The 15,961-nt window shown below is 41.6% G+C and overlaps 1 protein-coding gene across 5 annotated transcripts in view; it reads right to left on the reverse strand.

The window, feature by feature from the left end:
• The window catches only part of COL14A1 (collagen type XIV alpha 1 chain), a 245,740-nt gene that overhangs the window by 108,854 nt on the left and 120,925 nt on the right, over window positions 1–15,961 (reverse strand). For 4 of the 5 annotated variants that reach the window (XM_045805730.2, XM_045805731.2, XM_045805729.2 and 1 more), the window contains 7 exons: window positions 15,183–15,309; window positions 13,231–13,370; window positions 12,606–12,738; window positions 11,214–11,273; window positions 9,479–9,630; window positions 4,139–4,268; window positions 1,261–1,383 (listed from right to left, as the gene is read on the reverse strand). In XM_045805730.2, coding sequence (XP_045661686.2) covers window positions 1,261–1,383; window positions 4,139–4,268; window positions 9,479–9,630; window positions 11,214–11,273; window positions 12,606–12,738; window positions 13,231–13,370; window positions 15,183–15,309 — 865 coding nt within the window. The remainder of the gene's footprint in view (window positions 1–1,260; window positions 1,384–4,138; window positions 4,269–9,478; window positions 9,631–11,213; window positions 11,274–12,605; window positions 12,739–13,230; window positions 13,371–15,182; window positions 15,310–15,961) is intronic. The other variant, XM_045805732.2, reaches the window with a different exon arrangement.

A 15,961-nucleotide genomic window follows, 5' to 3' on the forward strand; every position in this document is an offset into this window, starting at 1 on the left:
AGAAATTGGAGGTGGGGGTATTTTACTTGTATGGACCTGGATAACAGGACACAACAGAAAAAGCTGGGAAGTGTTCCAGAGGCAAGAGCAACACCTCAGAGGACACATTGAGCCTAATGTGCTCTTTGAGGGCAGAAAAAAATTTTTTGAATGGCCCAAAGAACGTTCTTTAAATTTTCTTGCCAAATCGGTAAACACAATGAGAACCCCTTTCTTATGAATAATCAGAGTTGAAGGCCCAGGTCCAGAAAATGGACAAGACCACTTTAATATCTATTTTTAGTTTCCCGTTTAAACTTCACAGAATTGCTGAATGTCAGGAGTTGATTGTGTAACAGGTGCCTCATCTCTCCAGACATACGGACCAAGGCCACGACCGCCCCTTTTGGCGCCATTCTCTTGCTTTCAGGATGGAAAGATGTGGCAGGTAAGGAGAGACAGATCTCACCAAGGCGGTTAAAAGGCTGATGGAAAAGGCTTTTACTACCACAACCTTAGGGCTCTGATGAATTTTATACAGTTTCCAAATTTTATAATTTCCAATATACTTTTGAAAACGAAGAAACTAAGAAGTTGGTAAGTCAACTTTTTCCTACTAATCCAAAAAGTAAGTCAACTTCTTCCTACTAACCCAAGAAGTAAGAGGTAGAAGAGGAATTAGAAATTAGAAATTCCAGGGGCGCCTGGGTGGCACAGCGGTTAAGCGTCTGCCTTCGGCTCAGGGCGTGATCCCGGCGTTATGGGATCGAGCCCCACATCAGGCTCCTCCGCTATGAGCCTGCTTCTTCCTCTCCCACGCCCCCTGCTTGTGTTCCCTCTCTCGCTGGCTGTCTCTCTGTCAAATAAATAAATAAAATCTTTTAAAAAAAAAAGAAATTAGAAATTCTGAATAGTTAAGGCTTATATATCCACTGAGCCATAGAAGCTTCCTATTCCTACCGAGTCAAGGCTTCCTTCGGCCGTCTCCCTGTCTCGGGTGCGCCTAGGTTAGATGTACAACAGGTATGTTTTCTGCCCATAAACATGCCCAGTCATTTTTTAGGTGGGATCATAGCTTCATTGTTCTGATAATATCTACCCTAACACTGACCATACAAGGAAAAAACATCTTTTTTTCAAAAAAGGTAAGACCCTTCCCACTTCTCAAAACTAAAGATAAAAGCGAAGACAGATAGAAAATCAAAACAAAAACAACTTATCTTAAAAACCATTTCAGATGCCTAATCATGGTAACAACATTTTTTACTAAGCATTACTTACCACTAACAGGTTTGTAGACAATCCTATAGCCCTTTACGGGGGAAGGTGGGGGATCCCAAGTAATGCGCAACCTGTTATACCATTCTTCTGACACTCGGAAGTTTTGGGGACCCGAGGGTGGCACTGAGCAGAGAAAAGGAAAAACCGTGTTTTAGTGTGGTTTCCATCTTTACAAAATACACTGTTAACAAAATCTAAGCTAGCTTCCCATATGTTAAAAATATTTACAAGTAAAAATGTATTAAAACACACAGTGAGATTTTGAGAGTCTGTGGTTGTTCCAAAAATTAAATATATAGAAAATAAATTCTTGTGGTGGAACACCTTCATGTGAAGATCAGTAGTTCACTCAAGGCCATTCTCGTTCCTATTTCTTCAGTTTATTTTGAGTAAAACCGAACTGAATAGTGTTTATTAAACATTTCTGTCTCTACACCACTGTGTTCCACTATCAAAGTATGTTTGTACAGCAATATCAAGGGTGCTCGCACCGTGGTAATGATGGTGATTCTAGGAGGGAAGATTCTGGTGATTTTTTTTTTTTTTTGCTTTCATCTTCATATTGCCTATATCGTTGGAATTATATATTATCATTTACCAATTTTTTATCAAAACATTAAGCCGTTTATGTGGAGAACCTTTTAAACCATTGTGCATATTGACAGATACTATCATCATCATTTTGGTTACTGTTGATGGAACGTAGTTGTGTTGACCACTGATTAGAATAAGAAGATCATCCGCTAACACCTGGAAATAATTTTACTCTATAGATATTGTTACATGTGGTGGTATTTCTGCAATAAGATTTAAGTTATAGCTCCATAGTAAAAGTCTTTAAATGGTTCTTATTTGTGTGAGTGCATATATTTGCTCTTCATGGAAGCCTTTTACATAGTATGCTCATTTTTTACATATGAAAGTTAAAACCAGATCTTTGAGCCCAGGTCAGAAGCAGCTAGATGGAGCCCCTTTGACTTCCCATAGCCTCCCTCCCCTCCCTTTTCCTCCTCTTCCTACAGTGGCAGGCTTTACGGTGACTTTATGGAACATTAAAGTGTTAAAAATAATCCAAAACCAACTTAGAACTGCAGAATCCACTAGGCTTATCTTAAACCAGCAGCAACAGAATTTTAATGACTTGTTCACTTACTTGAAAAATCCACATTTAAGTGCCCAAATACAGAATTGAGGCCTTGCCACCATTCTGCACCTAGTCATACGTATTTGTTTGGTAACTGCGGTGGATTAAAGATGGGTGCAGGATTTTTAACCCTCCTTCCACTGAGTGGCGGAGGCTAAGGCCCTCCTTTCGAATTTGGGTAGGTTCTATGAACACCTCGCCCAACAGACTACAGCAGAAGTGACCCTGTACCAGCACCAAACATAGCCCTTAACTGTCCTGACAGTTTCCACTCTCTACCTCTTGGACTCTTGCTCTTAGAGTCCTGAGTCATCACATAAGAACTATGACTCTCCTGCTGGAAACAGCACATGGAGAGGCTCGGAGACCACATGGAAAGAGAGAGGCTCAGCTGAGGCCAGCCTTCCAAGCGTCCCCACCAACATGCCAGACATGTGTTGGATGCTCTAGACCGACCCAACCACAGGTGACCTTCATACCATGTGGAGCAGAATTTCCAGCAAGCCTGGCCTAATTTCCTGACCTATAAAATCAGGCACTAGAAGAAAATCGTTCCTATTTTAAGCCACTGGGTTCTGGGGTAGTTCATGCAAGTACAGACAACCACACTGTAATGCAGACGGCTAAGACTTTGCAGTGCCTTTAACCAACGGTGTGCTCCTTGGTGCACGCTCCTCGCTTGACCGTCACGGCCAATTCACCCAAAACAGACACTTAGTGGTGCCCCCCCTGTGCCACTCAGCGCTGCAGAAGCTTTGCATGAAGAGGCAAACAGTATGGATGAGGTCCTGGCCTCTTACGATGTTGCTCTCCGAGGAAGGGAGACAGACAATGGACTCAGAAACACATGAGTAAATAAGAAAATATCAGACAGTCATTAGTGCCATAACATGATAAAACAACAACAACAAAGCAACAACTACAAAAACAGGCTGATAGCTCAGAGAGTGGGCGCTACTTTGCCGGGAGTGGTCAGAAAAGTCTGAGGAGGTGACTTCGAGCTGGAACCAAAATGACAAGAAAAAGCCCCAAATGCAAACATCTGGGGAAGGATTTTCTGTACGGGAGGAATGGTTAGTACATTTGTCCTAAGGCAGGAGCAAGCTGAAGATGTCCAGGGAAGAGCAGGAAAGGAGGTATGGCTGGGGCATTTGTTAGGAGGTGAGATTAAGGAAATTGGCAGGCTCCAGGTCTCAGAGCACCTTGTAAGGCCGCAGGAAGGACGTTGGATTGTATCCTGAGTACAATGGGAGGCCATTGGAAGGCTTGACACAGAGGTCTGACATGAGATAATTTGTATTTCGAGAAGCTTCTTGGGCTTCCGGGAGGAGAACGAAGGATCCAAGAGTAGAAACACTCATTTTAGTGACAAGAGAGTGAGGCGTGGATCAGGGCGGAGCCTACAGATGAGATGAGACACGAGGACTGGCCCGCAGAACACATCTTGGAGAATCAACAGGACTTGCGATGAATTAGATGTTGGAAGAGGAAGACGTAGTTTGCTAAGTCTTAGCTTTTACACATGAGGAAACCGAAGCCCAGAGTGCTTGCTCCCCTTGCCCAGAGCCATACAGCTTGCCTGGGTGGAGGGAGGATTCAAACAGATTTTTCTGTCTTCCCATCACTTTTGCTCTTTTCACCACACCACACCATGGCTTTCGGGGCACATTGCAGGGGCGGGGCATTTTCGATTAATTAGTCAGCGAGTAGGCACAGGGAGAAGGCTTCACTCACAGGTTTTTCCAGGGGCAGAGACACTGACACCTTCTCCATCATCGTAGATGGGAGTCACTGTGACTTTGTACTCGGTGTCAGGAAGCAGAGTTTTCAGAAGGAGATTGTTCTGACTTCCGGGCACCATAACCTGAAGAGAAAAGCAAAAGACCATGGTCTTAGTTAAGACCTTTGTTCCTGTTGGTGTACTAATGGAGCAGGACTATGGGGACTTGGAAATAATCAGAAGCAAGGCAATGTGCTTGGGCAGAGATGAGAAAAATAGGCATCCATGCAAAAGCTTCCTCTCTGGAATTCCCCTCACAGCAGCCCTCAGCTTAAAATCTCGAAAGCAGCCTTAAATTTGAAGAAATTAGGCTCTGAGGAATAGTCTTCTCTCAACATCTTTTCAGCATTTGTAAAGTACCCAGAGTGAGAATAATCATCTATTTTGGAAAGCAGGTGTTTATAGCTTAGGAGGGTTCACTCTATAACCCAGCCTGCTTATCATTTTTTATTCTACTTAAGTATCCTCTTGAAAATTCAGCCTCCCAATCGCAGCACTTTAGAAAAGAATGGAAGCTAGCCAAGAGCAACAGAACCACACATTAAATCTGCCTTTTCCAGAGCAAAACATATTTACCAGTAATACTAAAAACTGTGGCAGATTTTTTATTTCTAAAAGGAGATGTCTTCCTCAATCTGAAATCACCATCACTCTACCTCTCAAGGCTGCAAAAACTGAAATGCAGTGGTGAGGTCCGCACCTCACCATCGGTGTAACACGCCATGTGGCTCCGGAGTGCAAATTCTGGTATCCCCCAAAAGAGCATAGGGACCGGAAAAGCCACATGTTCTCAATGTTAAAACCACAAGACTTTCGGCCTCTGCTTCGGCAGTCAGATGCTGGCACACCTCTGGGCCATTTGAGGAACTTAATCATGGCTGGAAAAATGCTAAGACCTAAGAACTGACCCAAACGTGTTTAAAGGAGTCACAAGACTGGGACAGCTGGAGATGCTTTTTGATTCAAGGGCTGGGTAAAATGCCAGCAGGGAAAGGGCTGTGTTATCTACTTCTGGATGAGGGACGAGACCTATAAATCATGGACTAAGCCCTAGGCAGCCTCGAGTTGAACCCAGAAGCAGCTGTTGCTAAGATACTGCTAAGCTCTAAAAGCAATTTTCTAAAATATACTGTTAAAAGGGAAGTCTGAATTAGGTGATTTTATATCGAATTAGTCTGATTTTGCTCCTTGGAAAAAAGGGACATTGAAATATACTATACTATTGTGTTGATGTGGACCCGGGAGGGAGGTTTTTTTTTAAAAGAGCTCTGCTTTATTCTGGACTGAGTTAGGTACGTCTGGCACTAAGGGCAGGTAAAGGAAGAACAGTGGTTGCCCTGACTTGCATTACCCTGTGAATGTCGCTTCCTTCGGGGCACTGCTTATAAATAGAACTCCTCCGAAGCACAGAGCCTGGGCATTCTGTCCAAGCTGTCTGTTTAGCAAACCACCCATGTTGCTACTCCTTCAATAAGGTCATCTCTCAAAATGAGAAATGCATGGGCTTGGAACCAATCACATTCAGACTGTGGAATTCTGAAAAGCAGCAGAGCCATTTTGGAGGAATCACTGAGCTTGGTAGGAAGTAGTTGCTGTGGTTTACAATAATAGTCATCTTTTACCCAGCAATTATTATGTGCCAGGTGCTACCCTAATTATTTTAATATAGCAATTCATTTACTCTTCACCCCAACCCTTTGAGGTAAGGAGTAACTTTACATTAATTTTACATATGGGGAAACTGAGGCCTGCACAGCTTTTGAGTAAAGAAGCCATCCTGAAATCCTGGCTATCTAGCCTGAGCCTTGCTTTAACTACTATGCTCTGCTCCATGTGGCCACACCGCTTGACCCTTTTTACCCTAATGATATTCACTTCCAAGAATAAAATGTAAATCTCCTCTTGGGAATGCAAAGTTCCTTCTGCTTGGCCTGTGCTTGTTTGCACAAAGCAGGGTAAAGATGGGCTCTTACCAAAAACAGATGCTGTAGATCACAGCAGATGGTGATTCTGTTTATAAAACAATTCTATAAAAGACGCTTAGGGTTACATGAGATGCAAATCTAACCAGTGAACTTTCGCATTTTTAAATTTTCTTCTAGAAATGGAACTTCATGTCTGGGTCCATTATTGCCCAAAGCTGTTCGGAGCAGCCTGGATCCCATCGGTAGAAATAGGGTTCCCTGCGTCTCGCTGTGTTCCCATCTTATAAAACTGTGTCTAGACAGTGAGTCCGATGCTATCTGTGGCAAGGGGCTGGGTAGCATTGGCTCTGCCGTTTTAATTTCAATCTATTGAAGACGAATATTTTTAAAAAGTACAATGAAACAAAATTTCTGGAAAAAATGTTCATGTCCTCGGGATGTTGTAGCAATGTCAAATCGCTATAAATGTTTCTAAAAGCTTAATCTTAATATCTGAACTTATTTTGCAGGAGACAGAGCCGCACACTGAGTATACGTGTTCTGGAACATTTCTTGCAAATCAGAATTCGGGCCATGGTTATGGATGTTGACATCTAGACTCTAGGAAATTCTGAACTCCTGATCAGCCTTTCACAAATAAAGAAGTGTGAGACCTCCATACCCTGACAACAAATTCAGAGCAAAGTCATTGCCGGTCAAGTACCTTTACTTTCTAAAAGTTCAAAAGCTTTTTACTGGAAATATTTGGTATATTTGATTAGGTTTAGAAAATATATGAATACTTCACTTACTCAATTGGAAAAGGAAATGGAATTCTCCTTGTTTTCCATATACTGAAGTTTTACTTTGGTTTACTAATGTTCTAGACATATACCATTCTCTCACTCGATCATTTCCTCAAGCAAATCTAATTGACTTTTTTAGTTAAGGAAAATTTGGTAAGATGCTAAGAGCCATTTCTCTTATCTGGACATATCTCCTTTCTCATTTTTATAATGTGCTTTAGCTCTCTGCCTTTCTCTGTCATACATTATTACTTAAAGATATTCATTTGGTGTTGGGAGTTCAAGGCCTTTGGATTTTGATACAGATCTGTCACTGCCTGCCCTATTTTTGTTTTATAATCTAAATCTAGATGCAACCACTTTCCGTCTCTAATAATAATAATACACTTATGTAGAAGTAACATTTCCTAAACACTGAGAGATAAATTCTCAATTAATCCTCAGTTGGGTCCCTGAAAATATGCCTATAAATTAAGTGTGCACAAATCCAATGCAAGTGGAATTTGGTAGAGGAGCTTGATATTTAAAGAATTCTACAGTACTTTCTTCGGTTTAGCAAAAACACTTCAGCACAGTAAATAATCACCACCAAACTTATCAATATTTTTCATTTTTATGAAGGGTTTGCTTAACTGGGGCACATGTGTGTTTCAGACTTTTGATCTTTTTTTTTCCCTTCATGTAGGTGTCCAAGTGTTTCAAAATAAACAGTGTGAAATGAAAGAAACTAGCAAAGGGAATATTATCTAGAGACAACCCAAAGTAAATATTATTATTATTTTACCTTGCATAGCTTACAAGTGCATGCATGAGATTAAATTGTTAGTCTTTCCAAATTAGCAAGAATAATTTAGCAAGAAGTTTAATATGTTTCTTGGAAAGAGTAGAAACAAAAAGCAAAGAACAAAACTCTTACTCTGGGAAGTTTTTATGGGTCTCACTTTTAGGAACTAAATCAAAATATGAGACAATAACAGGGAAAATTAGACATTCAAATTATGTCCCTAGTTACCATTCCTAGGTACAATTTTATTTTGAATTTTTCGATCATGGGTCATTTGAAATATATGATCTGAGTGAATTTATAACTCAATTTATTTTGTTCAAGTGTCCATTAACTTTCTAAAAGTATTCCCAGACCAATTTCACGGACCTTCTGGTTATTCACCGGGGACGTGACTATTCCCAAGGCTATCATTGTGCTCTGTAACAAATCTTCTATCAGCCTGAAGTTAAGTACTTTTCTGAGACAATTTTGGGCTCAAATAATTGCTTACGTAAGCACATAAATAAAAATAATTTCCATCAAAGGCTTTATATGTAAGGAGGAGGAACAAAGGATAATGATATTATTCTTGAGCAACAATGAACTTGGAGATGTCTCTCCTAGAGTGTCTCAAAATAATGCAGCAGGGGGCAAGAAATGCAAGTAATGAGGTTAAATAAGGCATAGTCCACGACTAAAAAGGAAAATTTCCTTTAGATGCAAATGGGGGGTTATCTGCTCTGATGGGAAGCATGCCGAGGAAACAATGTTCAGGTTCTAGAATAAAAGGAATGATATGGGGTAAATTAAGAAAACACAGGAAGGCCATGACTCAAAGTGTACCCAGGTTTCTAATAGAGAAAAACTAATCAGATGAAACAAAGAAAACTCAGCATATAAAAATCCAAATCCCCTTAGGGAAACAGTCATATTTAAGAATCAGTTAGAAATGACTATAGAACCGCTCGAAATGGGTTGATGTCAGTGAAAAACATAACTATGTATTAATGGATGTTATCTTATTAGGAACACTTCAACTACGTAAAGACAACCTTTCATGCATGCTTTGCATAGAAACTTGTAATCATATTCCCAAGGGCAAAGAAGTTTAGTATATGTGCGTATATTAAAAGTTTATATGTTAGAAGTTTATATATGTGTGTGGTTGATCCTTGAACAACACAGGATTTAGGGCTGCTGAGCCCCTGCACAGTCCAAATCCATATATAACTTAAAACTTAACTGCCAATAGGCTTCTGTTGACCAAAAGACTTACTGATTTGTGTAAATAGTTGAGTAACATATTTTTGTATGTTACATGTATTAAATAGTGTATTCTTACTATCATGTCAGCTAGAAAAAAAAATGTTATCAGGAAAATCACAAGGAAGAGAAAATACATACACAGGACTGTACTGTATTTATCGAAAAAAAATCCATATAAGTGGACCCGTGCCATTCAAACCTCTGTTGTCCAAGGGTCAACTGTATACACACACAGCAACAGTGCACAGTGTACTACGTATGACCCTACTTTGGTGCTCTAACGAATTGTCAAGGCAGCAGAAGCAGGATGGGAGATGACGTTCAGAAGCTTTATCAATTTGAAGCAAGTCATATGTGGAGCAAGTTTTGGAGAGAGGAAGGTCATCAAGAAACCAGTAGTAAAGTTTAGATGAACAGAAAACATTAGTTTCCAGAGAGGGTAGAGTCACCCAGAAATCAGCAGCCAAGCTTGCACGGATCTCTGGAGACAGCCTCGTTAGGTCTGTTAGTCAGGGAACTGCGTGGTTTCTAGGCAGTTGTACTTATACAGACCGTTCCTACCACTTCTTCTGCATGGTCCCCTTGAGCAGTCAGGTAGGTCACCCTGAACTGCTGCACGCTGCTGTCTGAAATGTCCCATTTTACCCGCAGGCTAGAAGTGGTTTCGTCATCTACAACCAGGTTTCTGATTCCTGTTCGGAGAACTGGAATAAGGACAACCAAGGATTAAAGAACTTTTAACCCATCATATTCCAAAATGAGCTCTAGAGACCATCTGTGGACATGATGACAATGATCACTTAACGTATCTCTCTAATGTGGAACCATAAGAAGCACAGGTCAGCTTTAGTGGCTCATGGCAGGGGTGGGGGTGGGCATCATACCTACTGGTAGCAAGTAGAAATGAGATAAGAGATGGACCATGACCCCTCAAAACTATCAGCCCTGTCTGTCTGTCTATCTATCTATCTATCTATCTATCTATCTATCTATCTATCTACATCAGTAAGGGGAATTGGGGAGAAGCCCTTGGACCGGGGGAGCCTCCAGGGGAGCATGCCCACGAACACCCCCACCAGTCCTCTGCTGGAGAAGTAAAAATGAGGGGCAGCCTCCGTCTGCAATCCAGCATCCAACATACATCCTTTTCACCTGCTCCCTCATTTCTCCTACAGCACTCATCACTCAAAGCACGCATCTCTCACCATGGCTACCTCTATCCATTCATCCCACATGGACATTCTCCCTTCTCTGATATCTGTATGAACTCTTTCACCCATGCTCTCTGACACATTCCTTCTCCTCTCCTGAGAGGCCAGCTCCTCTTTTATCCCATCTGACTTCCTTTCATTCTCTCCGTCTCCACTGACTCTCCTCTTCATTCATCCATTCATTCAGCAAACATTCACTGAGTGTTTCCTTTATGCCAGACCGTGTTAGACTTTTAAGATATACAGGGATGAACACTCGACAAAAATACTAAAAGTGTCACAGAGGAGGCAGGAGAGTGACATTTAGCAGGCAAAATTGGGAGAGGGTACCAGGCAATGGGAATGGGAGGCAATGTCTCACCTTCAGGGCTAGGAGTTTCAGATGACAGGAGGAAATGAGACAGCTTGAAAACTATGATTGAGTCCAAGAAGAAAAGCAGAAAGATCTTGGATTTTAATGATAAAGAGATTTGGGGGCACTATGCTAAAGAAGGCCTCGATAAAAGATTAACTGGAGAATGAATGAATCAGTGAATGAATGACTGGGTGACGGAGAGCCATGGAAGGGTTTTAGGTAGGAAAATAAATGGTACAATCAAACTTGTGTTTCACCTAATTGACTCTGACAGCTGGTTGGAAGGTGTATCATAATGGGGGGGGGTTAAGTTGAAAGAGAAAATAGCTGAGGTGGGAAGCCTATTAGACCAGCCAGGTCTCGGCTACCCACAGAAACGCAAGGACACCATGATGTGAGTAATTCTCAACAGATAGCAATAGAAGTCACCACGATCAAGAGAAGGGATAGACTCCTGGTGTGTGCTATGTGAACATCCTCTGAAAGACTAAATAGGAACCCAAAACAAAGATGGCACAGGTAGAGATGTCACAGTGAGGTCCAAAGACTCACTGGCATTTAGAGCTAAGAAGAGGTTGAGAGGTTCTAAGAAGAGTAAACTTTGAATTGAAAGGCTCCATTCCTAAATAACAATATAAAATAAATAAAACTGGGATAACATAACTTGTTTAAATCAAACTTTTCTTACAGGGAAATGGGGACAAATTCTATTTGTCCTTACCTGACGTCACAGGTCTGGTGGGGGCTATGGTTGTAGATGGTTCAGGCCAAAAACTGTCAACTAAAAAAAATACCCATTACTTTAAAATTCTACAATGTGTGTAACTACACATTTGCCTATAGCATTTTATAGTTTTCAAAGAAAATTTCACCTATATTATCTCAACTTGCTCCTCCCAACCACCTGGACTATGGTTGCAAGAATGAAGAAACGAGCTATAAATAAACCAGACGTGATATCTATTCCGCTGATAAGGAAACTGAAACCCAAGGAAGAGAATGTTTCTAATCACAGATACCAGCCTTCACGTAAACGTTTGTATTACACATATAACTTTGTGAAACCTCCCGGTTACTGTGAAATGGGGCATAACCATGGTAATTAAAGGAAAATAAACAGTGCTGTAGACCACGCTGTGAAAGGGCTGCCAAACGAGACCACCAAGGAAGAGAACAAGCGTCTTTTCTAGGTCGTGTGCTCATCCTGGGCATCCAGCACACTGGAGCAGTTGTGTGGCTCTCTGCCCAGAGCCCCTCTTCGGGGTCAACACACTCATCACCAGCTTCTGGAATACTGGCTGCCAATGGCTCAGAGCTCTGGGAACTGTCTCTGCCTGAGGTCACAGACTCTGTCAGGGGATGGCCCACCTCCAATGACTGGGGGTGCAGGGATACAAAGGGTTCAGCCCCATCGACTCAGTTTGGGACAACCGTGGAGGGTCATCCCAGGTCCAGGACTCTTCATGGAATTAGCCAAAGGCTCAGTTGTAGCTTCTCCCTACGCCTCATTCTGCCATCCTTACTTCCTTACAGATGTATCTCTCAACCACAGTCTTAAATTAACCTTCTGGATGCAATTTTCTGTCTCAGAATCTGATTCCAGGGAACCTCATCAAAGAAAACTGAATATGTGGTTAATACCTCATATTTTAAAAATGAAGGGATGAATGAATCAGCGAGTGAATTTTATACAAGATTCTTGGAACCAAGATTGACTTGGGAAATTCCAAAGCTCTTGGACATGCTTGCCCTCAGCTTGTTTGTTCGCTCATTTATTCACTTATAAATTATTTTACCCATCCATCCTTCCATTCAACAAGTATTTATTGCACAGCTAAAATATAACAAGCACTGTGCTAGGTGCTGGGGATATAATGGTGAACAAGACAGACACGGTCTCTGCCTTTATGGTGATAATAGCCTAGGAGTCTCATATGCTCCACATAGCGGTTTCATTAAAGGTAAGGGCACATGAAGATTTCTGGGGGACATAGAGAAATTGAAGCCTCTGTAGGCAGGAATAAGGTGGATGGGCAGGGAACCAGGTGAGCAGAAGGGTATCAGAATGGATGGTGGCTGCTGGCGAAGTCCCCTCAGCCAGACTGGTACTTACGCGTGGTCCCCACAGCAGTCACCACCTCACTCTCGCTCCCATCATCCAGTACAGCCAAGAGTGAAACTTCGTATTCAGTGCCGGGCTCCAGGCCTTCAATAACATGTGAGTCTTGGTCTTCTTTAAGGAGAACCTGAAAAGCATTCGGTGCTTAGTAACTGGGTTTACTTGAATAGCGGTGAAAGTTAAGAAAAAATAATTAACAAGGAAAAAAAGGTTATCCTGAGCATAAGCAAGCAACAACTCAGCAGAAAGAATTCCAGGGCCATTGAACTCAATTTTAAAGTCAAAGCAGAGACTTCATTCCTTTCAATTCCCTCAAAAAATAAGCTATTAATATTGCAAAAGTACCAGTTGAAGTTTTATTTTGTGTCATTTATGAAAGTCAAAGGATCTGAAAATATATTAAATATATGATGAGTGCCCTAGCAAAAAAAGAATGCCATTTTAATCTTAGGAAAAACATATGATCTGACATTTATAAAACTCCATGCCAGGCAAAATATTAATTACTTCTGGGATTCTCAATCTCTTTTAAAGTGAAGACCAACTCAAATGTGCAGTGGGTATTCACTTCCAGAGAAAATGCTCCCGATGACTTTTCAGTCTGTTTCAGACAACTCACTTCTTCAGTGTTCCCACCATAGACTGGAATCCACATCAACTTGTGTTGCCCTTCATCAGCTGAAAGGGGATGCCAGGTCACTCTGAAACTGTCTGTCGTCACCTCATCGATTTCCAAGTATTGCTGGGCTGGAACCTCCTCTGTGAGCCAAGGAAAGAGACTTTGTCAGAGAATGGAGAAGGCAAGGAAGCCAAACTCAAGCAGCTCCCGGGGCCGCGGGAAGAAGGCTCTCCGAGGGACCTCTGGCTTTGCGAAAGCACATGGAAGCCAAGAAAGGCGTGCCCATCAGCCCAGTGAGACCTTAAGTTTCTGCTGCCAGCATTTACCCATGGGATAAATCAGGAAGACCATGGACATAGCACATTTTTTAAAGCCTTCCAGTAATTTCCAGAACTTTCAGATTCTCTATTTGGCTCTTTTTGCAAACTATAAAAAGTAAGAGTGTCCTCTTCATTAGTTCACAAAGATATTATTTTCTCATTATGTTGGGGAAATTAACAAATTGGTGCCCTCGAGGTCCAGGAAATGTCCCTCTTTGTTTTATTTGTTTTTGTGCCTAAATCACCCCCTCATGATTGAAGTTAAAGAAGAACCTGACACCCTTTGAATCTTGTACATCTGGGTGCCATTGCAGGTGAAATATGATTCATCAGCCCTTCCTCCGTTTCATACTTGAGGGGGTCCAACAACCAGCTGTATGTCAGTCTTTGTAAGCCACTGATCTTTATTACTCGAAATTAGCGATTTGTTAAAAATGTATTTGAGAGAGAGAGAGGAGAAAGCATGAACAGGGGGAAAGGGGCAGAGGGAGAGGGAGACGCGGACTCCTTGCTGAGCCGGGACCCCGATGTGGGGCTCCATCCCAGGACCCTGAGATCATGACCCGGTTAAGGCAGATGCTTAACCGACTGAGCCACGCAAGCACCCCAAAATTAGAGATTTTAAAACTCTTTCACAGGACACCAGCAGAATCCCAACTAGAGTGATCCTTCAGGAAATTTTGTGGAATGACTGGACTTCTTCCTGTGAACATTATTTCTTAATGGAATATATTTCTCATCTCTCCAAAATAGCTTCTCATCGCCTCGGTATAGCGCTCAATTGTTTTCCAAGTGCAATCAATGTTAAGTTCAGAAAGTAAACAATAGAAGTGTTGCCACCAAGAGGCAAAAAATTTTTACATTTATTGACTACAGGGTATACATAGAAAAGGAAAATCATGCCGGCACGCCTTATGTTTTTTTACTGCAGTATTTGGAAGATTCCATATTGTTGTATTAATATTTCAGGCTGCATGAATCCATTACTGGCTACAGACTAATGTCTTAGGTTAAATAGTATGAAACTGTCATTCTTGCAGTTCAAAAAATTGTTGGGTAGCAGCAATTTTGGAAGTTCAACTTAACATACATGAATATGAAAACAGAAGAAAGCTGTGAACTTTTTAGACCCATAGAACAAAAGAAATGGTGTAAGATTAGGAACAGAGCAGTACACCCATTTACTTAACTGGGACCTTTTGAATTTAGATGACCTTTCCTCTCTTTCTCTTGCTTTGATAGAAAATAACTAGGCAGTACACATTCCAGTCACCTAATTGTTCAGTTGTTAATACAACGGAGGGGCACCTGGGTGTCTCAGTCGGCTAAGGGTCCAACTCTTGGTTTTGGCTCAGGTCGTGATCTCAAGGTCATGAGACGAGCCCCGCCTCAGGCTCAGTGCTCAGTGGGGAGTCTGTTTGAGATGCTCTCTCTCCCTCTTCCCCTGCCGCTCCCCCCACACATGCACACGCACTCTCTCTTTCTCTCTCATAAATAAATCTTTAAAATGATAATGCAACCTAAACAAAAGTCAAAATGCAATCTCTTCAAAATCACAGTTGAAGAAGCTGCTCCAGTTTCTGGTTTCTATACAGTTACTCTTGGAAACTTCCAAACCATAATAAGGCTTACCTGTGGTAAAAATTCCAGTCAGAGGCTCCGACTGCCCCTCTTCATAGATAGAGGTAATGGCCACAGTGTACTCCGTGAGCGGCGTCAAGCCCTTCAGAGGGAAGGTAGTAACAGGATCGACTTCAACCTGCAAAACAAAGAAGTCGTACGAGCTACATCTGATATTCTCCAGACACAGGAAACAGAAGGCATTTGACTATTGTCTGTAGTTTACTTGGCTAGGCGGCAGGCTATAAAGACTTCAACCGTATTACTGAATTATAAAACCAGTCAGCTTCTGTATTACACATTTCTAATCTTCACCTTTAAATAGATGACCTCTCAGTTAATTCTCGGGACATCTTTGCAACCAATATTATTTCCACTCAATAAAGATACAGAAAGGAAAGTGCACACGATTTCCAATGCTACTAGAAATAAATATAATGTTTCCAGCCTGATCTGCTCGGAGCAGCCAGTTTTTGGCTTCACTGCCTGGGCTCTGCTGACCCATGACTAAATATCACACAATAAATCCTATAAGAGCTGCATAGGTGAGCGACCATGCAGGGGAAGATTCGGGGGATATTCATACCAAAGATCACAGTAAATATTTGAAATATTCCTTTATCTCCCATGGAGAGATTTATTCAGGAAAAATATACACCAATCTCTTTACAGTACATAAGGGATGGAGTGCAAAGGGTAAGGACCCACGGAATAGGAAGGATTAGAAAAGGAACAGCAAAGAATGAAAAAAGAAACCATAGGGTAAGAAGAAATGGAAGCAGGATCTAGAA

This window comes from Ursus americanus, chromosome 9 (genome assembly GCF_024610735.1).
Source record: "Ursus americanus isolate L20-20 chromosome 9, mUrsAme1.1.p, whole genome shotgun sequence".
Taxonomy (NCBI): domain Eukaryota; kingdom Metazoa; phylum Chordata; class Mammalia; order Carnivora; family Ursidae; genus Ursus; species Ursus americanus.